The following is a 23,342-nucleotide window of genomic DNA, read 5'->3' as shown; positions in this document are numbered from 1 at the left end:
AGCATTAACATATATACAGACATTTTGTGCACTTGGAGTAAAAGAGTAAAGATGTAGCTTAAAACCTATAAGGTAGTTTTTTAGCTTGAAATTTGTAAAATATTTCGATTTAATATACTAAAATTTTAGGAAGCATTTAATACTCAAATTTAACTTAATAATAGTTGCAATTTTTTATCTATTTAAATTTAAGACTAATATTCATCATATCAATATATTTTTTTGTTGTTTAAATAACAAATTTAAACTTATGGTTTCCCGGTTAATATTTTTTATGTTTACACATTTATAATACTCTTTGACAATGTCTCCCTTCTACACTGGTAGTAAATTACTATAATGTATGGATAAGCGGGCAAGGACGCGATTCCGCCATTTTGGAGTTTTTTTCTCTGTTGTTCAATTAATATTGTTTGTAGTATTCGCCGGCACAAGTGATTTCAATTTATTAAAATTATTTAATTGAAGGTGCGTAACATTGTTTAGTAAGGCTTTTAAAAAATTACACCAGAGGTGAGTTAATATATAATATAGAATTAATTTTATGTGTTTTGTCTTTTTTCTTATGGCTCTGTTTATATATTCGAGATTTTGTTTACCGGTACCAGAAGAAATCAATTGAAGTATACAATATTTTATTATTTAATTACAAAGTAATGTAATTAAAATTGTATTAGTCTATAGATGTGAGGTCAATTCATTGTTATTTACATTATATTATTTAGATGTTGTACCGTACGTGTATATTTTTTAAGTTTGACCCTTTAATACACGTTTTTTGTATTATTAATTTGTGATGAAATATTGGTTCATTCTAATTATATATTAGCTAACTATCAATTTTGTTATATTGGTACCTTTTTGTTGCCATGGTGTCAAACAAGAAAACATCAACATACTTCCAAAAGACTAAACTTTTTTTTTTATGAATATTGTATACGATTTGAGGACAATACTTCAGAATTTTTAATGTTGCTTAGTATATAAGTATAAGGTTTCATTCCAGTCTGGGTGTACTTGTGTCATTAATTCATCAATAATTAAAAACAAAATCTATTATAAGCTATATTATTAATGTTAAAATTATAGGATTATAACCAAGACTTCTTATGGTTGACTAGCTAGATATTCAAATTACTAAGTATACAATCTTTAAATATTGAAATAGTCTTAATTCTTCATTAGTTATTATACTCTAATTATATTTTGTCAAAACTATTTTTAAAATTATTATTTTATTCACTATATTTTGAAGAAAACACTTCAATAAAATTATACTAATTCCTCAATTTTTTTCAATTTCCACATTATTATTTCAGACAAATATAAAAATAGTATATTTTCATACTGTAGCTAGTCTACAATGAACGTAATTTAATAATTTCATGAAATTGTATTGATTAATTAACTGTAATATATAAACATCTTCACATGTTTATAACTAAATTATTAACAAATACTTTGTTACTAAGAACTTAATTATCACTGAATCTATTTTGATAATTGGTACAATTCATAGTGTTTGATAAAAATTTGAGTTATTTTTTAAAATACTTATATTTATCTTAAAATTAAATTTATATTTACATATACAAGTGGAACAAATCTAACTAATAATTCTCATAATTTTTGATTCAATTAAAATTTCTAAATATTTGTTATTTTAGAGCTTTTTTTTCAAAAAAATTTAATGGATTGATAACTGTATTATAAGTACTTATTCAGTTACAAGCATTGAGAATGCACTACAGATGGTGTATGTGTTATAAATATACACTAATATAAGTTGTACCCCGGCGTAAATCGAGATAAAAATTGAACTAGAAAAAATTAAAAGATACTAATCAAAAATTATTTTTTGATTAATTAAATGGTTCATAAGTGAATACCTTTTATATACAGGTTATATACGGTGGAATGATAAATTTAGCATTGTACACAATGCTGGTCAATATACCCAGTGCCAAAGTTTATTTCATGTAAATAATTACATATATTTTACAATTTTTCTTATGCTTATTTTACAATTGAGGCCATTTAAACATTAAGTTTTGCATTCATACACTAATATTTTATAATAATGATAAGAGCCAAAATTCTAATTTTTTTTGTGATAGTAATACAAAAATTAATGACATTTCTCTTTAAAAAATTTTATGAACAAACAATACTCTCCAACTTATAATAATTTACCAACTGAGACTTAAAATAAATAAATTTCATGTATCCCATAATCCCTTGAAATCCTGCTATGGTAACAATAACATACTTGATTAAGGCGTATTTTTATGTTTTTATGAGAAAAGATGATATAAATTGATTATAAAATTCATTATTATTCATGAAAATTTTGAACAATTTTACATTTGATAAACTGTTATTTATGTATGCAGTTTTGCTATTAATAAATTTCTAATTTACTAATGAATAGTTTTGTGCATTAAAAAAAAATGTTAAGAATAAATTTGTATCCTGTAGCAAAAAGTGATTTTTTCGCTTTCTTATATAAAGTGTTCATCTCCTCATCTCATGGTAATATTAATTTTATTATAAATCTTAGACTGTGTTTAGCAGTATAATTGTTGTTTCTAAAAGTAGTTCAGTTATTAACTTTTTGTGATTTAAATATCCCATTTACCATCATGTAGAAATATTTCTTTTTTTGGTCTTCTGTAAAGTTACAATTTTTGACTACATCAATTTCTTACAAAAGCTGTCCAAATATACATAGTTATATTTTTCATAGTGTGTGTAATATATCATAAATATAACACATAAAATGTTTTATAGTTAAAAACATTTGTAAAATACAGAAAAATAATCTTGCAAGAAGAATTTATAATACTATTTGTACTCTAGGTAACTTAATATATTAGACTACACTCTTCATATTGTACACATATGTAAATAAATAAAGATTTTTAACCTAAGTAACCAAATCTTATGGATACATGTTTTTTAAAACATCAAAAATTCAGGTATTAAAAATTTGTTATAAAGTATTTCTATATTCAAGCCCCATACACTACTTTGGTAATGACCAGCTTATCAAAAAAAAAAAAATTCAAAGTGAAAAAATGTCTCTAGATGGGTCGTCATTTAAAATTTTGCCACAATTCGTGCAATATTCAATAAATTATATCAACATAAAGTTTAAATTAAAAAAATTAGAATCTGTCGCTTTGCATAAATTGTAATTTTTGGATATTTCACTTAATCACGAATATTGAAAGAAATTTGTTCAAAATCACGGTACTGATAACTTCATTAAGTTACAGTTCGTAATTTTATGATATATCGTTAAACAAAATGCTCAATAGGAAAGAATTATTCACGTTAAAAGAAATAAACATTCGTAGTAAAACTAATACGTTATGATTTAAAAAGAAAATTATATTTTGTCTTAATTTAATTTTTTTTTTATATATAAATATTTTAAGTATAAATGAATAACTAATTTATAAATGTAACGTATCAAAAATTTAATAAATTAAAAGTATAAATATATTTATTTGTAGAACTTGTTTATATATTGCTAATATTTTATTGAACACTATAAAATATGGGAGTCGCTCATAGCAACAGCTGACAAACAAACTGGTACTACTTCATTCCTATAGTTGACATGCGAACATGCAATCAAACAAAGAGGATGTTCATAATGGATGATACTATTTGTCTACCCTTTTTATGCTGTTAGTACCATATGAGTAGCAAATAATACCATGCAGCTTTCATTTATTAGCATGATGAGTAAATGACTTATGTCTGTGTTTAATAAAATTATTTTATTATTTTTTTTTTTTGAATCAAGATATATTATTCCATTAAAGAATAGAAGTCTTCAATAATTTTGATTAAAAAAAAAAAATGAACGTTGCGTTTCTCTATCGAGCTATAATTGTATGTAATATTAGTACTAAGAGTTAGTCAGCTTAAACGAAACCTTTATAAACCCGGTCCTAATCTCTATCCTTGCTAGGTTTCATTGTTGATCTTATTGTGTAACACGTAAAATATAAAAAAATTGATATATATATATATATATATATATGTATATGTATATTTTACACTGTATATTCATTCTGATATTTGATCCTAATATGTAATTACAGGAATACGAATTAATTTTCATTAGTTTAAGAATCATTTAAAAAAGTCGTTTGACCAAAATAAAGTCAATGTCCTACTATGAATTTCTAAATTATTTAGGCTAAAATTAAAAGGACTAAATATCACTTTTAATTTTTGTTAAATTTTGGTGTATGCAAAATAGTTTAGAAAAAGTTAGAGGAGAAAGTATATATATATATCTAAATTTTGTTTTAATTATCAAGTTGTTCGAAAGATTACAATATTTTTTTTATTTTCGTCTACTTATATATAAAGTTATTGTAATACTTAAATTGAATCTATCAGACTAAAAATCTGCCAAACGTAAAAACTTTATTTAAATTTAATTAATTAAAACAAGATTCTAAATTTCGCACACACTACTTTATTGTGTACGATGACGAAATAAATATATTAGATCCAATTATTTTGGATATTATATTTATTTGGTTGAATTCCAAGTAGTTGGGATTAAAGCGAGGAAGAAGAAGATATTTATTTGGTTGAATCAAAAAAAAAATCAACAAATTAAAAATATATATACTCAAATAATAATAATAATAAAACAAGGAATTATTATTGAATACTGTGAAATCTGTTTTATGCAGGATACTATTTTGTTAAATACCTTATAAAATTATTTTTACTTTATCAAGAAAAATAATCATTTTTCATTATAAACATTTTTTTTTTTTATTATTATTTATGGAAAGTTAAAAAAGCAAGTCCTTTTTTTCTATTTTAAAGAATCCGAATACTTAAACTGACCGTTAGTGGTCAATTCTTGTTACCATAGTTACTGTTGTGTAAACACGAAATGGTTTTTTGTCTACCCGGCACATTGAGTTCATTTTTTCATCAGTTAAAGTAAGACTGTCTAACAGTCAACTTTCAACTCTTAAAAACTTCTCGTCGATAAACAACATGGGTAAGTTTTATATATATATATATTCGTTTTTATTTAAAATATGTAAAAATTGCCCAAGTTTAATTTAATTTTACGTTCTTTATGTTGAATACAATGTTTGTTTGTTTTAACAGGTGTATGTTAAAACATGCGTGTTTGAGAAATTAGTTTTCTTTGTATTAAATTTCAATTGTTTTTTTGTTTACGATTTATTGAAAAAATTATTGGTAGGTTCTAATATTGATATCATTTCTCATATTTATCTTCGTTTTTTTTTATGTAGTGTTACTTGAAAAGTCATTTATGTCAAATTTAAAACTTAGTGGGTGTTTCCAGTTAAAAAATTAATTAGTAATAAAAAAATTGATTGTAGTAAAAATAATGCTTAATAAAAAAGCAAAAATGCAATAGGTTTGTTATAAAAAAATTTTTATGAACTATTATCTTAATTGTAATTTTTCTAATATTTTTTTTTATGGAAATTCTAAATTCTAAATTTTAGTAAATTTTAATTGAATCTAATTTATTGTGAGTTGATTTATTTGATTATTGAAGCATTGAGAAATGGTTTTTTCTGAAAGGCGCCAAATACAGTTGATATCTTATATATGATTTTCATCTGTCAATATTCTTAAAATTTGATTTTGAATTGGCAAAATATTTATTTAAAATCTTAATATAGCTGATGCTTTATTAAATCGAATATTCTTACTTAATATATATTCTTACCTATATATAGAACGGTAATTTAACGAAACATTATATTATATTTCGTTCATAATCGTGGCCATAGAAATGCCATTTTATTTTATTATTATGGGAAAATTTAAGATTAATAATGTTGATGGACTTTTGTCATTTTTCTAATCAATTAATTGTATACTTGTATGAGGCATATACTTAGGGTGATAGCTCGACATTGGTTTTTACTGGATCAATATAGAATGGTGGAAGTATCCCCTCTCAGGGTAAACGGGGTCGGAGTTTGGCGCCAGTAAGCTGTCTACTACCGGTGTCATGTATGCAAGTGAACTAGAGGTGAATGAGTCAACCCTAGTTTTAATCATGCGGTAAACGCTTAATATTTGATAGTTATGTTAAGCATAGTTTGCTTAAACAACTAATTATTGTCATTAAAAATATAGAATGATTCTACATATATATTTTTTCAATGAATTCATTTTATGGAATAAGCTAGTATTAATTTCATTAAAAACCATTTGTTGTGGATAGAATTTTTAATTAATTAATAGTTTTTAGTTGTTTGTTTCTATAGTAAGTTTTAAAAAAATAATAATACCATAAGTAATTAGTAATTTTTATCAACTTTATTACTTTAGGAAATATTTTTTAGTTAACGAGGAAAATTTGAGAATCAAATCAGTAATTGACGATATTTTAGTTGATATTTAGCTGAAATATTAAAGTATAAATTACATTTATATTTTTCAAAAACAAGTGATATCTGTCCTCATAATCTCAATGTTTTGGGATTTAAAATATGAAATTTTTTTGAAAGTTAAATTTTCAATTAGAAGATATTTTGTTTGATATAATTAACTTAGTCCATTATTAATTTTAAAGTTATGATGCTGTTGTTGTATAGTTATTGTCATTTGTATTTATTATTTAAATAATAAATCATGCAATTAGCAAATTATTATTTAGAAAAACGTATTGATTAAACTATGTTGTAATTCTGGATATTATTTAGTAAACTACGAATAATTTTTTAACTCCATTAAATTTTTAATAACAGTTAATTTTTTACTGTTATGCAACTGTAAAGCTGTAGTAAAAAAATGAAACATTAATTAAAATTATCGTAGTTTATTGACGAACGATTGTCACTGACCACTTGATACTTGAGTCAATCCATCAACTATATGTTGTCTGCAGGTTTATGATAATTGACCACTGATTATTGCATGAAGAAAATTGTTGTGGAGGGATTTATTACAAACCTTAAATACGTCGAGCCACTACATTCTTCAGTCTTAACTTTTTTTTTTTTTTTTCGTGTTCATTGGATTTGATACATTATTTAATAGGCGACCTAACAAATTCGGCAATGCGTTATACCTCTATCCGTAGGTACCGAGTTTAAATTCTGTTTGATGGGCTTTGTGTATTTTACCGATATCTCTGGAACAAAAATTAGCATTTAGAAAAAACGTTAAACGTAAACAAAAAAAAAAAAATGACTTATGAGGGTGTTTGTTATTATTTTATATGTCGAAAACTTGACACAGGAAATATAAAATTGCAATTTAATAAGTTTCAAAAATTTTAAAAAGTATTTAACATTTCATAAGATATGAGTATATCGATTTGTTTTGTATTATTTTTCTTTTGGTGGTTTTACAAAGCTCGTTCTAAAAAGGGTAGACTATACTTAAGATAGTCAAAATAGCGTTATAATTAAATAATTTTTTTATTGTTATTTTATGACTATTAGTAACCCAGCCCAGATAGATTGAAACATGTGTGATTAGAGTGATGACTATCTAGAGTTTTTCATCGAATAAATTATAGTTAATTTTTACCAAAATGATAAAATTATTAACAAATAAAAAGATATACTTTATTTAAGATTGGCTACTAGTATTTTTGGAGTCAGAGATTTGCTCTTACTGTTAATCTTGGACTGTCAATGTGTGCCCATATTATACATCACATTTAATTTTATTAAATATTATATTTTAAAGTTTAGTTTTGAGACATGTTTCTTCAGTTCTTAATTGTGGAACTCAAGAACTTTCAGAAAAAAAATTAAAATTAGTTCATTTATTAATATTATTTTTTTTTTTTATTTATTTAGTGAGTAAACAATTTTTGTGATTTTATTATGATAATAAAATAATAATTTTTGATAATAAAATAAGTGTCGTATAGTTTTTACATTGCAATTGTTCATTTCAAAACTTGTTTGTTTTAGCCTTGATGATTCTAACTCTATTCTACCATTTTTATTTTTATTAATTAAAAATGAATTCTAATTTATTTTTAAAACTCATAGACTAAAGATCTGGAAATAAATAAATAGTTTACTTATTTTAACATTAATATATAATATCAAAGAAATTAATGAAAATATTCATTTTTAGATATGAAGAGATTTAATGATGGACATTCTAATGCTCCATTCAAAAGACCCAAAATGGGACCTGATGATATAGAATTAAGAGTTCTTATTCCAAGCAAGGTTAATTTATTAACTTAATATATTATAAAAATGTACCAGCAATCAAGTATATTCTCTTAATATTTCATTTTTTAGAGCAATACAAACTTATTATTTTTAATGATAAACTCATTTAAATTGGCAAATATGTCTGTAATATGTTGATTTATTGAAAACTGAGTATTTTATATTGACTTATATTTCAAAATAATTGTGATATTATTGTATAATTTTAGGTTGCTGGATCAATTATTGGTAAAGGTGGATTCAATATATCAAGACTCAGGACTGATGTAAGCTTTTATTGAATTTTTGTGACTAGATGTGTAAATATATGTTAGTGGTGCATTGAAAATTCATTTCACAATGTTTAGATTGTCAATCGAATGAATCTATTAGAAACAATTTTCCTTAGCTAAATAAAGGTTAAAAATATGAAAAGTATTAAAGTAAATATTACTTTAATAAGTGGTATTTAAGTAATATTTTTTGATAATCTTTAAATATTTTTGTTTTATAATAATAATTTAAAAGTTAGATTAAACTATTTATTCAGTGTGCCACTATTTGTATTATAAAGTTATAAAAATCAGGGAAAAATAGGCCTACTATAATTTTGTTTAAAAAAAAAATTATTTTATTTACTTATTTTATTCTTGTTTTGTTTTTGTATTAACCCATTTATATAACTAATAATTGTACCGTTATTTCCCAGCATTGTATACCATTTGTAAATATTGTTTAGAATTTATATAAATTTGTGAAGGTAAGTAGGCCTATTTAAAAATTTCCCTCCCAGAAAATATTTTTAAAAATGAACTGGGAAATGTCTAATATTAATATATAGATGCTTTGTAACTTAACTAAAAACAGCACTGATCTTGAAAATTTATTATGTGTTCTATGCCCATATGCCCATGTCCCTCGATGTGATTAAATCACATGTCCCGTGATACCCTGGGCCCCTCTGCATATACCATGAATATGCCCTGAACCACATCGACGAATACAACCTGCGAACAAATATGGATACCTGATGCTGTCCATCTAACAGTACAATGCCACAGTCACTGTCCCAGATTGCCCGGGTCCTGAACGGTAAATCATCCATCATCAATCTCTCATATATTTAAATATTCTTTTATGAATTACTTATGTTTTCTATAGTAGATTCAAAATGTGTATTTATAATAACCATATTGTTCTTTTTCAATGAACTGAAAGCCTCATAATTTATGTTTAAAAAAAAATCACTTATTGTGAATTTGATCTTAGGGGCTTACAGTTCATTTATGAATAATTTTATTTATTTATTTTATCCAACGTCCCTATAGGATGTTTCTAATTTTTTTCTTAGTTTAAATCCAATTGATATTTAAATACAAAGTTTAAATACTGTTAAAATATGATGTAATTTTAGACTATATTGATTTCCATTTTTCCTGTCCTATAACTTAAAATTAAATGGAAGTAATACTTAACACTTAAATATTTCAAAATTTGCTAAGAATGGGCTGAATAAAATATTCTATTAAATAATAATTTAATTATTATTCAAATGAAAAAACTAATTTTAATGTTATTGTTAAAAAAATGTAAATATTGAGAAAAAAGTCTGAATATAAAATTTAATAATGTCTATTCTTGGAAAATTTGCTTTTTATTTATTTATTGTGTCAACATATAATTATATATTTATTATTTTTATATTAATAATTTAATAGAATTTTAACTATCATATCAAGTAATGAAAATGTACTTAAAGTTTTGGGTGAAGTAATGTGCAATTTAGAAGATGGTGGATCTGTAAGTGTTTAATTTTTATTTATATTTATTTTATGTTTAAAATGTATTTATTTTCTATAGCGCTTTAAACGTGGTGGACCTGGTGGAGGTGGTGGTGGTCAAGGAAATAATGATCAAGGAGAAACTGATGTTGATGTCAGGATGTTAGTGCACCAAAGTCAGGCTGGATGTATTATAGGAAAAGGTGGTTTGAAAGTTAAAGAGCTTAGAGAAGTAAGTTACAATATTATATTGCAGTATCAATATTCATTCTTTTATTTTATTATTATTAGAAAACTGGATCTCGTATTAAGATTTATACTAGTTGTTGTCCAATGAGTACAGATCGTGTCGTGCAAATTACTGGAAAGCCTAATACATGTTCAGATTGTGTTCGAGAAGTATTGGATCTTTTAAAAACTGTAAGTTGGATACATAACTGAATAGAATATTTATTATATATTGTTAATTTATTACTGCAGGCACCAGTAAAAGGAGCAGAAGATCCTTATGATCCTAATAATTTTGATGAATATTATTCTGATGAATATGGTGGTTATGGTAATCCAGCTGGTGGTGGTATGAGAGGTGGAAATATGAATCGTGGACCACCTGGACCGGGTAGATTCCAAGGAGGAGGCGGTCCTATGAATAACCGCGGAATGTTAGTTATATATTTAGTTAGTTATATATTTATATGTACCATTAAAATCTTTTTTTTTAGGGGCGGTGGACGTGGAGGAGGAGGATATGGTGGTGGTTTTGGCAATCATGGAGGTGGTAACTATGGTGGAAATGCTGGAGGATATGGTGGTGGACCAGGTGGATATGGCAACAATGGGTCTGGTAACTTTGGTGGTGGCGGTGGTTATGGTGGTAAGATGTTAAAAATATATTTAAACTTTGATGATTAGTTTTTGATGACATTTTGTTAATATAAATATAAATCAATATTTATTCTGATAAATAATGTATGATTTTATAGAAATGTCTTAGGTTTCTTGTTGCATTCCATTTTTATTTATTAATAATATTTAATTTAAAAATGATTTTTGTTTTAATATATTTAATATTTTATAAGGTGGTTTTGATGATGGTCCCATGAATGATTTTAGTATGCCTCCTCCAGCTATGGGTGGTGGAGGTGGAAAACCTGCAGCTTTTAATGGCTCAACACAAGTCACAATTCCAAAAGATGTAAGTGACAGTTTTTGCGTTTAGGAGTTATACACAAGGCTTGCGTACCGAAAAGCAAAATATAAATTTAAATCACTTTATAATTATAATAGTTTTGTAAATTTAAAATTTGGAATTATATTTTATGACTGAGATTTTTAATGAATATTGGGTGTGATAAAATAGATTAGATAAAATAAATTAGAATGATAAAATGTTCAAATAAAAATGATTAATATGATATATTATTATTTTTATTTTTACTTACTATTAATATCTTCAAATAATTAAAGAACTTAAAAAGTTTCAAAAGTGTATAGTTGATTGATGCTTCGGTACGTTTGTCTTAGTAGTTCCAATTTGGCGACAAAAACTGTTGCTTCCATTGTTTTTCGGTACGCGATTCCTTGTGTGCTCCTACTATACTTCTAATTTTCTAACTACTATAATAATTTAAATGGGGCATAGTTTTTTGTGTAATTTTTTGAAGTGGTTTTAACTTAATGAAATTTATAGAAATAAATTTCCAATTATACTGTTTAGTAAAAAAAAAACTTTGGTCTTAAAATTACCTGAAAGTTTGTTTTAGAATATGTATAATAACCATGAAATTAACTTTTTTTTTTTTAATTTAAAAATTCTTAAAATGTTACATAAAATATAGAGCTTTTAATACTGTACATTATAAATCTTAATTTAAATAATTTTTTTTAAAAATTAAATATTTATATTGAATAAAAGTTGCAATAGATATTTTACTGATAGAGTGACTAACACAGTTTCCTATATCTATGTAAAATTGTATTTCAAATATTAAACGATACATATATATCAAAATAATGAATACAAATATTTTATAAAAAAAAGTATAAAATATCTAAAAAGTAAGTTAATTTTTATTATAACTTTTCAAAAATAGTTTTTTTTTGCATTTAGTAAGTTATGTAAAGTCTTAATTATACAGACATTATTATCGGGATGTTTTTAATAAGAAAATAAGACCCTAATATAATATTTTTATGAATAGTTATTATTTCTATATAATTTTTGAATAATGAATTTATTAAAATTTTAGATATAATAAATCTGATGTTAATAATAATAAAATATAGTAAAAGCTGTTTATAACTATTAGGGATTATAATTTTGTCATAGTAATAATGGATGTTTATTTAAAATATTGAAATTTGAATTTATAAATACTTTTGTTTATTATTGATCTTTAACAAATCATCACTTAATATATATTTTTTTATTTAAAGCTCGCGGGCGCAATAATCGGCAAGGCAGGCGCTAGAATACGCCGAATTCGCCAAGATTCAGGAGCCGGAATCACAATTGGCGAACCAACTGAAGGCTCAGATGAACGAATAATCACTATTAATGGCACAGACAGTCAAATACAAATGGCACAGTATCTTTTACAACAATGGTAAGTGTGATTATTTACTATAGAATTAATATAAACACGAATATTGATACTAACATTAGAAGCAATAGCAGCTAACTTACGGGATTCAGCTACAAGATTATACGTTATCTTCCTTATGGAAGACTAGTGATTTTGTTGTTTTAATGTAAATCTTCCTAACAAGAAGTCTCTAGTCTTCTTATGGTAGTAACGACTAACAGCATGTGTACGCTATAACTGCTTTGATTTATATATTTCAAGAATTATTTGTATTTTACTGCGCTTTCATATTAAAATTACTAAATAGTGTATTAAAATTATGTTTAATTATATAATAGTGGTAAAAAATGAAAAATTTTCAGCAGTTTATCTGTAAATTTTTTTATTAATATTTAAATAATCAAAATTTTATTTTAAATAAATTTTAAGTCATCAAAATATTTATAACTTTAATATCTATATCAACAATTATACACTATGGTGGACATAAAATGTACAATATTTATTTTTTTGACAACTCGTGTAATTAAGGCTATTATTGCAAGAGTGACTAAGAGCTGACTTATACATCAATAAAATACATTATATTTGATCATAAGAGTCAAACTTACAAATTTTAGGATCAATTCTACAATTTAAACAATCTAAATAATAAATTTATTAATTCATATAGAATATTCTTGTTGATGTTTAAAATTATTAATAGATTTAATTATACCTTTAGTGTAAACAAAAATGGTTAAAGGAATAATACACCTTTTTTTTTAATTTAAATTTTTGTGCATTACATTGTTCTTCATAAATTTTTAATATTAAATTCTAAATAAAAATAATACTTAAAATATAATTTTTTCAAATTAAAATCTTGAGTTTCTTTCCCTGTTTATTTCGTGCATCATTAATTTTTTGTAATTTCATATTTTGATGTAATTTATTTGTGATAATCTTAAAGTTAATTTTTAATTATGTATTTAAATATTTTTGTTAGAACCAATAATAAATAAGGAATTGAATAGGTTTTAACATTTGTTTTAATTTTTAGTGTTCAAGCTCAAAAGCCTGGAGGACCTGGTGGAGATGGTTTCATGTAAAAGCCAACACAGTTACTTCATTACTAATAAATAATGATAAAAATCACAATATTATACACCATTCAATCTATATAATTAGTAAAAATCTAGATCCTCATATACGTCTGTTGTTTTAAATTGTCTTTTTTTAAACTCAATGAGTAATTGTAACTAATTGTTGTTTTATTGCCAGTATCAGTTGTTTGTGCTTTGATAAACTTTTCAATTTTTAATTTTTTTTTGTAAATATATGACATTTATTTTCAGTAGAGATTCCTTATTTCTAACCAATACATGTAAAGGTTTTTTTTATTGATAAACGTACTCTAAAACATTGCATTAAACAAGTTTTGAATTGCTAATTTTAGGTTTTTTATTAATGAAAACTTTATTTGACGTATTCTAATATAAATATATATATATATATATGAATAATTATATACGTATTTATATCTATGTGTATACATATGTATATATATACATAATAAATAAAATTTAAGATATTATGTATAGGTCTAATTTATTTTAGCTTTTTTACATAAATGTGTAATGATTAGACCTATAATTTATTGTGGATTCATAGTGTGAATGAATGTATTTTTAACAGTATGTAGAAATTCCTGTTAATTAAATGTTTCATGAGCCAATCATTGTTTTGTTTTTTTAATTCTATTTACAGATATAATGTACTAATTCATGTAAAAGTTGATAAGCTTGACTTTTAATTATAGAAGAATGAAAATTTTTGAGTCATGTTACATAAAAACATCATTAGTTGTCTTGTGATGTAGTGGTTCATTCTTTCATACGAATTTTTAAAATTTAGTACCAGAAATTAACGAGAATCATAAAATGATTTAATAGACATCATTACTATGATACATATTATGTATCAGAGTATGGATCAGTGGTTTTCAAATAGGAGGTAATTAATGGGATAGTCTCCCATTGACCTCAGCTTTTTTACAATTTGTATAATGAATTAAGTTAGTAATCTAGTATATATTTTATTCTCTACTTGTATAATATATATATTTTTTCTTTTGGGAACTATATATGATAATTCAATTTAAAATTAATTATTTAATACTGCTCGGGAATGATGTAACCTCTAATACGCCATTAATGTGTTATATTATTTTATCATTAGACATTTCTCGATCACGCCACGCCTGCTAATTTGTAAAATTGTTAATTATTTCCGAAATAATGCACCAAAAGTTGTTATTATCTCATTTAAAAATAATAAGTTGGATACTTATTGTTAAAGAACAAGAGATAAATATAAAAAGTTAAATAACTATTTATAAATAAAAAATTAATTGCTACTTGAATAAGAAAAAATCTAAAAGTTAATATTTGAGATGAAATTAGTGATTAAGTATTAGGTCTGTAAGTATATGTTTCAAAAGACACACGAGCATAATAGATTAAAAATATTTAACGTAAAAAAGAATTCCAAATTCCTGATTATGTGTATAATCAGGAATTTATAATTCTATTATGACAGTAGAAATATTAGGCTTTCATAGTTCATATTAATTTGTAGTAATAGATATAAAAACTATTAATTTAATTTTTTTTTCAATCAAAGGTTTGAGGTCTTATTATATGATTCATATTATTGTTTATATTCTCTTTTTGCAACTAATTGTTACAGGACCGTCTTAAAGTTAAATAAATATAATTTAAAAAACTAAAAAAACACGCTTTTAAAGCACATCGAACTAAAAAGTTCAAAATAATTTTTAAAATAATTATGAACAAAAAATACTAGTATTATTGTGATAAAAGCGTTGGGCGCTCAATATACGAAAGATATGGCACAAAGCACCCATGCTTTTATCACAATAATACTAGTCTTTTTTGTTCATAATTATTTTAAAAATTATTTTTAACTTTTTAGTTCGATGTACTTTAAAAGCGTGTTTTTTTAGTTTTTTAAACTATATTTATTTTTTACTTTTTAGTTTCATGTTATGATAGTAGTTACTATCAATATCATGGTTGTTACGGGTAACGGGAAATCAGGGTTCGATTCTGGGGAGGGAGTCTGAGAAACGGCTACCACATCCAAGGAAAGCAGCAGGCGCGTAAATTACCCACTCCCGGAACATGGAGGTAGTGACGAAAAATGACGATACTGGATTCATCCTTTGTAATCGGAATGAATGAGTTCTATATCTCTAAATAAGAATAAACTGTGTTAATATATATTTTTAATAGTAATTAGAATATATATATATACATGTAAAGCGACTTAAGTACGTAAACGTATCATGCATTAGGTATAGTCGTGTTTTGTGGGCGGACGGGTCAGACTAACGTTAAACCTGAGGTATAAACGGCGGTAGGAATATATACGTAAGCCGTATGCACGCGGATGATAATGGTCAGTCAAAATAAAAATTTGTTTATATATATATAATATTGATGACACGCACGTGTGTACGGGTACGATAACCAAAAATTGAAAAAATTTCCCTCGTTCCCCCTACATGGGGGAAACCTACAAAAAAATTACAAATTTAAAAATGGCTAATTTTTTCAATTTTTTTTACTAAAAACTGCCATAACTTTTTTAATAATGAACATATCAATATAGTTTTTTTTTTAATATATACATAATGTTCTTACTTGTCATTTGATATATTTTTTTATAAATTTGTCTCTTTACCTGCCCACGGGGGGATTTAAAATGACAACTTTTTTACAAAAAATTAACTTTTTCAACTTACCTTTTCAAAGTGTTCCGGAAAGTCTGACACTTTTATATATATATATATTAAATTAAAGCTAATGTAATCTACTTTATTATGTAAAAAAAAAATTTTGGACTTTATTTTGTCTTCACGGTGAAAATGGCTACCAAATTCTATTATTGTGTGAAAATTCTCAATTTTATTTTTTACATTTTTAACTTTATAATGCTATAACTTATTGAAAAGTGTATTGATCAATATAATTTTTTTATGGGAAATACTATTTTTTAATAATCCCTTTTTCATTCGACATACTTTATCTTAATTAGGATATTAATAAGGAAATAGCAGATCATGTAGCTTTTGGAATAATCCACCAATTTTTTAAAATTAAACACTATCTAAAGATTTGCATCGAAGCGTTTTTTTTTATAGTGATTTTAATCATTTGCCTTTATACAAGAGAGTTCAAAACTAATAAAAGTAATAGCTACTTTATAATTATTATAATTTCTCCATAAAAATTACAACATTAAGTTATTAAATATCAATTTCATACTATATATAATTGCTATAATTTCTATAATAAATATTTATACATAAATTACACTTGTAAATCATTAATCTTGTAATAAGAATTTAAATAAGGAAATAGGAGATCATGTTGCTTTTGGAATAATCCACCAATTTTTAGCTTCGATGCGAAGCTGAGAAGGTATTAATTTTACTATGATGTGTTTTTTTATTTTTTTTTTTTTTTTTTTATTTTTTTTTTTGTGTCTGTGAACGCTCAATCTCAGCTCTCGCTGGACCGATTTTGATGAACAATATGTCAAAAGATCACAAATCGTATCTAGTCGAAGACATTACCCTCAAAAATTGAAAAAAATTCCCTCGTTCCCCGTAAACGGGGGAAATCCCCCAAAAAATTACAAATTTAAAAATCGCTAATTTTCGATATTTTTTCAATTTTTTTTACTTAAAATTGCCATAACTTTTTTAAAAATGACCGAATCAATATAATTTTTTTTTTTATAGATACCTTAGATAATTACCTATCATTTTATATATTTTTGTGAACATTTGACCCTTTAACAGCCCAAAGGATGGGGTTTCAAAATGGTAACTTTTTTACAAAAAATTAACTTTTTCAACTTAACTTTTGAAAATGTTCCGGAAAGACTGACAATTTTATATATACCTTAAATTAAAGCTAATGTAATATACTTTAATTTGAAAAAAAAAAATTTGACCTCTGGACTTGTCTTCATGGTGAAAATGACTACCGTATGCAAAAATATGCTATTTTTGTGAAAAAATTCTTGATATTATATTTTACATTTTTTAACATTATGTTGCTATAACTTTTTAAAAAATGCATGAATCAACTTTATTCTTTAATGATAAATACTTTATATATACTTCTTTCATTCGACATACTTTTTTTTAAAATCGGACCATTTCCCTTTATACAGGGGGGGTGCAAACCTTTTAAAATGCGTATAGAAAGTAGAACTTTTTCAACTTAACTTTTGAAAATGTTCCGGAAAGACTGACACTTTTATATATATCTTAAATTAAAGCTTATGTAATATACTTTAATTTGAAAAAAAAAAATTTGACCTCTGGACTTGTCTTCGTGGTGAAAACGGACATCAAAGTTAAAGAAAAACGTACGATTTCCGTGAAAAAAATCTCGATTTTATATGTTATATTATTTAATTTATATTTTATATAACTTTTGGAAAAATGTATGGATCTATATTATTATTTTTTTATAATAAATATTGATATACCCCTTTCATCTGGCACGCTTTTTTTGTAAATCGGATCATACCCCTTTAACAAGGGGGGTCAAAACTTTAAACATGCGTATTGTTACTACGATATTTTCAATTTAATTTTTGAAAGTATTCCGGAAATACTGACACTTTTAAATATATCTTAAATTAAAGCTTATGTAATATACTTTAATGTGAAAAAAAAAAATTTGACCTCTGGATTTGTCTTCATGGTAAAAATGACTACCGTATGCAAAAATATGCTATTTTTGTGTTAAAATTCTGGGTTTTGTATTTTATTTTATTTTAAAATACCTGACAAGGGGAGTACAGATTTTCATAAATATTATATAAATTAAAATTGATATAGTATAGATAGTTAAACTTATTTAAATATGTTTGTTTCTTTTAAGTCGAGAAAAATAACTTTGAAATTTGAACTAGCTTAAATAGCCAATTTTTCAACCGCCGGAAGCAACGTACGGTTGCCGAGTTGGTAAAATTTATGTTTTACACGCTTGGGGTACGAGGTTCCAACCCGCATATGGCAATGAATTTTTTGCATTTTTTCTTAATTCTTTTTAAGTTAGTATAAATTTTAACTCGTTTGATTTTTATCACATTTAGATTCAATAACTTCAATAAAGATCAAGGATCCCATCACTTTAGTCGCCCCTTGCAAGAAGAAATTTCTTATTCGTATTAAAATTATTTTACTATATTTTAAGTTTTCGCTTCGATGCAAAGCCGAGAAGATATTTTTTTGTGACTATCATTTATTTTCTCTGCTCTAACTTGACCTACTTTTTTCAACAATACGTCAAATTACTACAATTCGTATCTAGTTGAAGATATTACTCTCAAAAATTGAAAAAAAAATTCTAATTTATCAATTAAACAGTTAGTTATTACATCGTCTCCATAAAGACAATTAAAATCATTAATTTCTAATGTTTTCAAAATATTTATTAACGAATGAAGTTTGATATGATAGGTTTCAACTACAAAATTAAATCATTTTACTTTGTAATTTAATAATTTTTTTACTCTATTTGTGTGTGCTACTACTAGACTATAATATTACAATTTTTTTTTGTAACATGTTGCTATATAAATCATTTCTAAAAAAAATGATTGTTTTTTCTCCTGAATTAACAATTGATTTTTACAAATATAATCAAATTTTATAATACACTCAATTGAGTAAATCTTTTTAACAACTTTGTTTTGATTGGTACATTTAGTTAAAGTAAATCATTAAAATTAATTAAGTTCTCAATATTTCAATTATAGAATCTTTTCAACAAACAACAAAAGTTCCTAGGAAATTATTACTATTACTTCTATTTAAGTTATCTATTACCATAAAAATGCAAAAAAATATTGAGCTTTTCTGATAAATTTACAATAAATAGTAATTATAAAACTTTCTGACTGCATATTGATCTTAACGATACAATTTTTTTAATTGTCATAAAATTTTCTATTTAATTATGTCAATGTCAAACTTACCAATTGAGCTAAAAGTTATGGTAAAATAAATTTTTTTTTTTTATTATAAACATTTACAACAATCAACTTTAAACGATTAACAAAATAGGTTAAATATGTCATTTTCCTTATTTTTAACTTATTAATAATCAAATTAATATTAAATATTATATCAAATCAGTATTAATTTAAAACAATTTTTTTTGTTCTTAATTATTTTTTTTTATATGTAAAAACTATTTTTTAATAATATTAAAACTTAGAAGTTATAGAAAAAGTCTAATTGCACATTTTAAAACATCGCGAAAAGTTGATTTAGAATAGTATATTTTTGTTTCTGATGGAAGTTCCTTGTAGTCCAGTGTATAAAACTTATAACTTTGTTAATTGTTATAACTTTATCAAAAATGACCAAATCAGTATATTTTTTTTTATTTAGATGCATGTCTTTATCTATCATTTGGTTTTTTTTATAAATCTAACCCTTTACCTGCCCACAAGAGGGATTCAAAATATTAACTTTTTTTTTTTTAGTTAAAGTAAATCATTAAAATTAATTCAGTTCTGGATATTTCAATAGTAGAATCTTTTTAAATATCAAAAATTACTTAGAAATGATTACTATGATTTCTATTTAAGTGTTCTATTACGATAAAAATGCAAAAAATAATGAGTTTTTCTGATAAATTTACAATAAATAATAATTATAAAACTTTCTGACTGCATATTAATCTTAAAAATAACATTGTTTTAATTCTCATAAAATTTTCTATTTAATGATTCATTCTAGTCAACGAAGGAGTAATTTTGCAGAATAGCAGAAAAAATTCCCAACAAACTTTTTTTTTTTTTGTTTTAATTAGGCAATTGGTGGATTATTCCAAAAGCAACATCAACTCTTATTTCTTTAATTATATCATGATTAGTAGTTCTTTGATTTTAAAATATAATATATGAATATATACTAATTATAATTATTAAATTTAGTATGAAATTGATATTTAATATTGTAATTTAAACGGAGAAATTATAAAAATAATAAAGAAGTTATATTTTGCTTTACTTTTACGTGTATAAAAATTTAAAGGGCTTGATACAATAATTTTCAATAAAAACTGTTTGTTACTATAAAAAAATGCACTGGACTACAAGGAACTTTCATCAGAAGCAAAAATATACTTTTCTAAATCAAATTTTCGCGTTGTTTTCAAATCTGCAAGTAGACTATTTCTATCACTTCTAATTTTTTATATTATTACTAATTATATATATAAAATAATAATTAAAAGAAAAAAAAATTTGTTTTCAAATTATTACTGATTTGATTTTTAATATGTTAAAAATAATCAGTCCAAATTTTCAATTTTAACCTATTTTTTTGGTTCTTTAAAGTTGATGAAAAATTTTTGATAAAGATTTATGAAAGTTTATAGTAAAATAAATTGAATATATTACCATAACTTTTAGCTCAATTACAAGTTTAAAATTGACATCTAGGCCTGTCAACAAAGGAAAAATTGCGGAAAAAATTTTGTTTTTTTAAAAGTTGAATTAAAATATGTATAATGACATACTAATAGTCCTCAAGATTGGAATTGAGCTTTTTTTTTAAATCCTCGCAAAAGTTCAAAAATATGAGCTTTCTTAATTTTCTCAAAAAAAAATATTTAACTTACAAAAAAAAGTTTCGCACAAAAGTTGTTTAAAAGACAATTATAAATAAAAATATAATCTTATATTTTTTCATTTAAACAAATATTTTTCGAGTTACATTACATTTAATATGAGTAATAAAATTTATATTCCATTTTTTTCATTTTACGGTTACTTTTTATCATGTTATACTTACATTAGACACAATGTTATAAATGCATATGTGTGTATGTGTGAGTTTATTTATTTATTGTATCATTAAAGTGTAGTGTATATTGAGATACAACCGATAGAGTAGGTAATTGATTTGACGCTATATTATTTAAACCCAACTAAACGCTAAATTGTACATTCCGAAATAACAATCATATTATGTCAATTGCCACCGGAATATCTGGTAATATTTTTCTTTTTCTTTGCCTTAATCCCAACTACTTGGGGTCGGGCACCCTTATCCTAAGATTCCACTTGACACGATCTCCCACATCTTCTACGCTCACATCAGCTGTCCTCAAATCGCATTCAATAGCATCCCTCCATCTCTTTTTTGGTCTTCCTCTATCTCTTCTTCCTTCAACATTCATTTCTATAACTGTTCTTACAGCTTTCGATTCTTCTTTCCTCATACCATGACTAAACAATCTAAGTCTATTTTCTGTCATCTTATCCACGATTGACGCAACACCTATACTTCCTCTTATATGCTCGTTCCTTATCCTATCTTCTCTAGTCACTCCACTCATCCAACTAAGCATTCTCATCTCTGCTACACTTATTCTCTGCTCTACTTTCTTATCAACCGCCCAACACTATTAACCATACATCATAGCTGGCCTCACAATTTCATACTAAATTTAAAAACTATAATTAGTATTTATTCATATATTATATTTTAAAATCAAAGAACTGCTAATCAGGATATAATTAAAGAAATAAGAGTTGATGTTCCTTTTGGAATAATCCACCAATTTCTCTAAAGGAAACACTATCTACAGATTTGCATCGAAGCGTTTCTTATGATAGTGATTTTAATCACTGTCAGATATCATCTATACTTATCTCATCTATGCCACGTCTATGCTGTGCCTCGACCCCACTGTGCTACCGTTTTTTTTTTAAATTAAACACCATCTACAGATTTGCACCGAACCATTTTTTATAATAGTGATATTTTAATCATTGTCAGGTTACATCTACACTGGACCCAGCTTTGCCACGTACCTACTATGCCGTGACTCCACGTGTTGGATTTTTTTTTTATAATAATTTTTTGTAGCATTATACTAAAAAAACTTGCGAACTAAAATGATACAATTTTGCCATTTAAACAAGATATGATACCTATACGCAGCCTATTTGGGACGGTTGTGAGTATATGTTATAAATAATCATTATTATTAGCTTATTTTTGAACATTTTTAATAATTTAAAGGTCACTGAACGCTTATCTTATTATATAATTAAAAATTACTTAACGATATATATTTTCAAAAAATTTTTTAAATGATAGAGTTTGATGACGTCAATTTAGAAAAATTGATCGCAAAAATAATAAAATTGTTTTATGCACGCCGTAATTGTTTAACACTATATTAAAAGAATTTTAAAAAAAGGGGAGTTGTTCACTTTCTGCAAGTTCATTTAATGGACCAATTTTTTCATAAGCCGTAATCATTTTAGCTTCGATGCGAAGCTGAGAAGGTATTGGTTTTACTAAGATGTGTTTTTTTTTTTTTTTGTGTCTGTTACCACTTTTTCTCAGCTCTCACCGAACCGATTTCTTTCAATGATACCTCAAAAGATATCAAATCGTATCTAGTCGAAGACGTTACCCTTAAAAATTGAAAAAAATTCCCTCGTTCCCCGTAAATGGGGGAAACCTCCAAAAAAATTACAAATTTAAAAATCGCTAATTTTCGATATTTTTTCAATTTTTTTTACTTAAAAGTGCCATAACTTTTTCAAAAATGAACATATCAATATAATTATTTTTTATATAGATGCATAATATCATTACCTTTCATTTGGTATATTTTTTTCATAAATTTAACCCTTAACCTGCCCACAAG

General features: G+C 24.7%; 1 protein-coding gene across 5 annotated transcripts in view; it reads left to right on the top strand.

Annotated features, from left to right (window-relative positions):
- The first annotated feature begins 350 nt into the window (after positions 1–350).
- LOC126902472 (heterogeneous nuclear ribonucleoprotein K) overlaps positions 351–23,342 on the top strand; it is a 96,290-nt gene continuing 73,298 nt past the window's right edge. The window contains exons 1-11 of one of the 5 annotated variants that reach the window (XM_050679797.1): positions 351–513; positions 8,128–8,225; positions 8,441–8,497; positions 9,259–9,302; positions 9,929–10,010; positions 10,071–10,223; positions 10,283–10,411; positions 10,472–10,865; positions 11,071–11,186; positions 12,428–12,597; positions 13,619–14,008. In XM_050679797.1, the coding sequence (XP_050535754.1) occupies positions 8,130–8,225; positions 8,441–8,497; positions 9,259–9,302; positions 9,929–10,010; positions 10,071–10,223; positions 10,283–10,411; positions 10,472–10,865; positions 11,071–11,186; positions 12,428–12,597; positions 13,619–13,667 (1,290 nt within the window). In that variant the 5' untranslated portion in view covers positions 351–513; positions 8,128–8,129 and the 3' untranslated portion in view covers positions 13,668–14,008. Of the gene's footprint in view, positions 514–4,908; positions 5,042–8,127; positions 8,226–8,440; positions 8,498–9,258; positions 9,303–9,928; positions 10,011–10,070; positions 10,224–10,282; positions 10,412–10,471; positions 10,866–11,070; positions 11,187–12,427; positions 12,598–13,618; positions 14,009–23,342 lie in introns of those variants that run through there. The other 4 variants (XM_050679808.1, XM_050679790.1, XM_050679827.1 and 1 more) reach the window with 4 other exon arrangements.

This window comes from Daktulosphaira vitifoliae, unplaced genomic scaffold, assembly GCF_025091365.1.
Source record: "Daktulosphaira vitifoliae isolate Bord-2020 unplaced genomic scaffold, ASM2509136v1 Scaffold_1, whole genome shotgun sequence".
Classification (NCBI taxonomy): Eukaryota; Metazoa; Arthropoda; class Insecta; order Hemiptera; family Phylloxeridae; genus Daktulosphaira; species Daktulosphaira vitifoliae.
The sequence above is the reverse complement of the archived record's forward strand: the minus strand, read 5'-3'. Positions and strand labels throughout refer to the sequence as shown.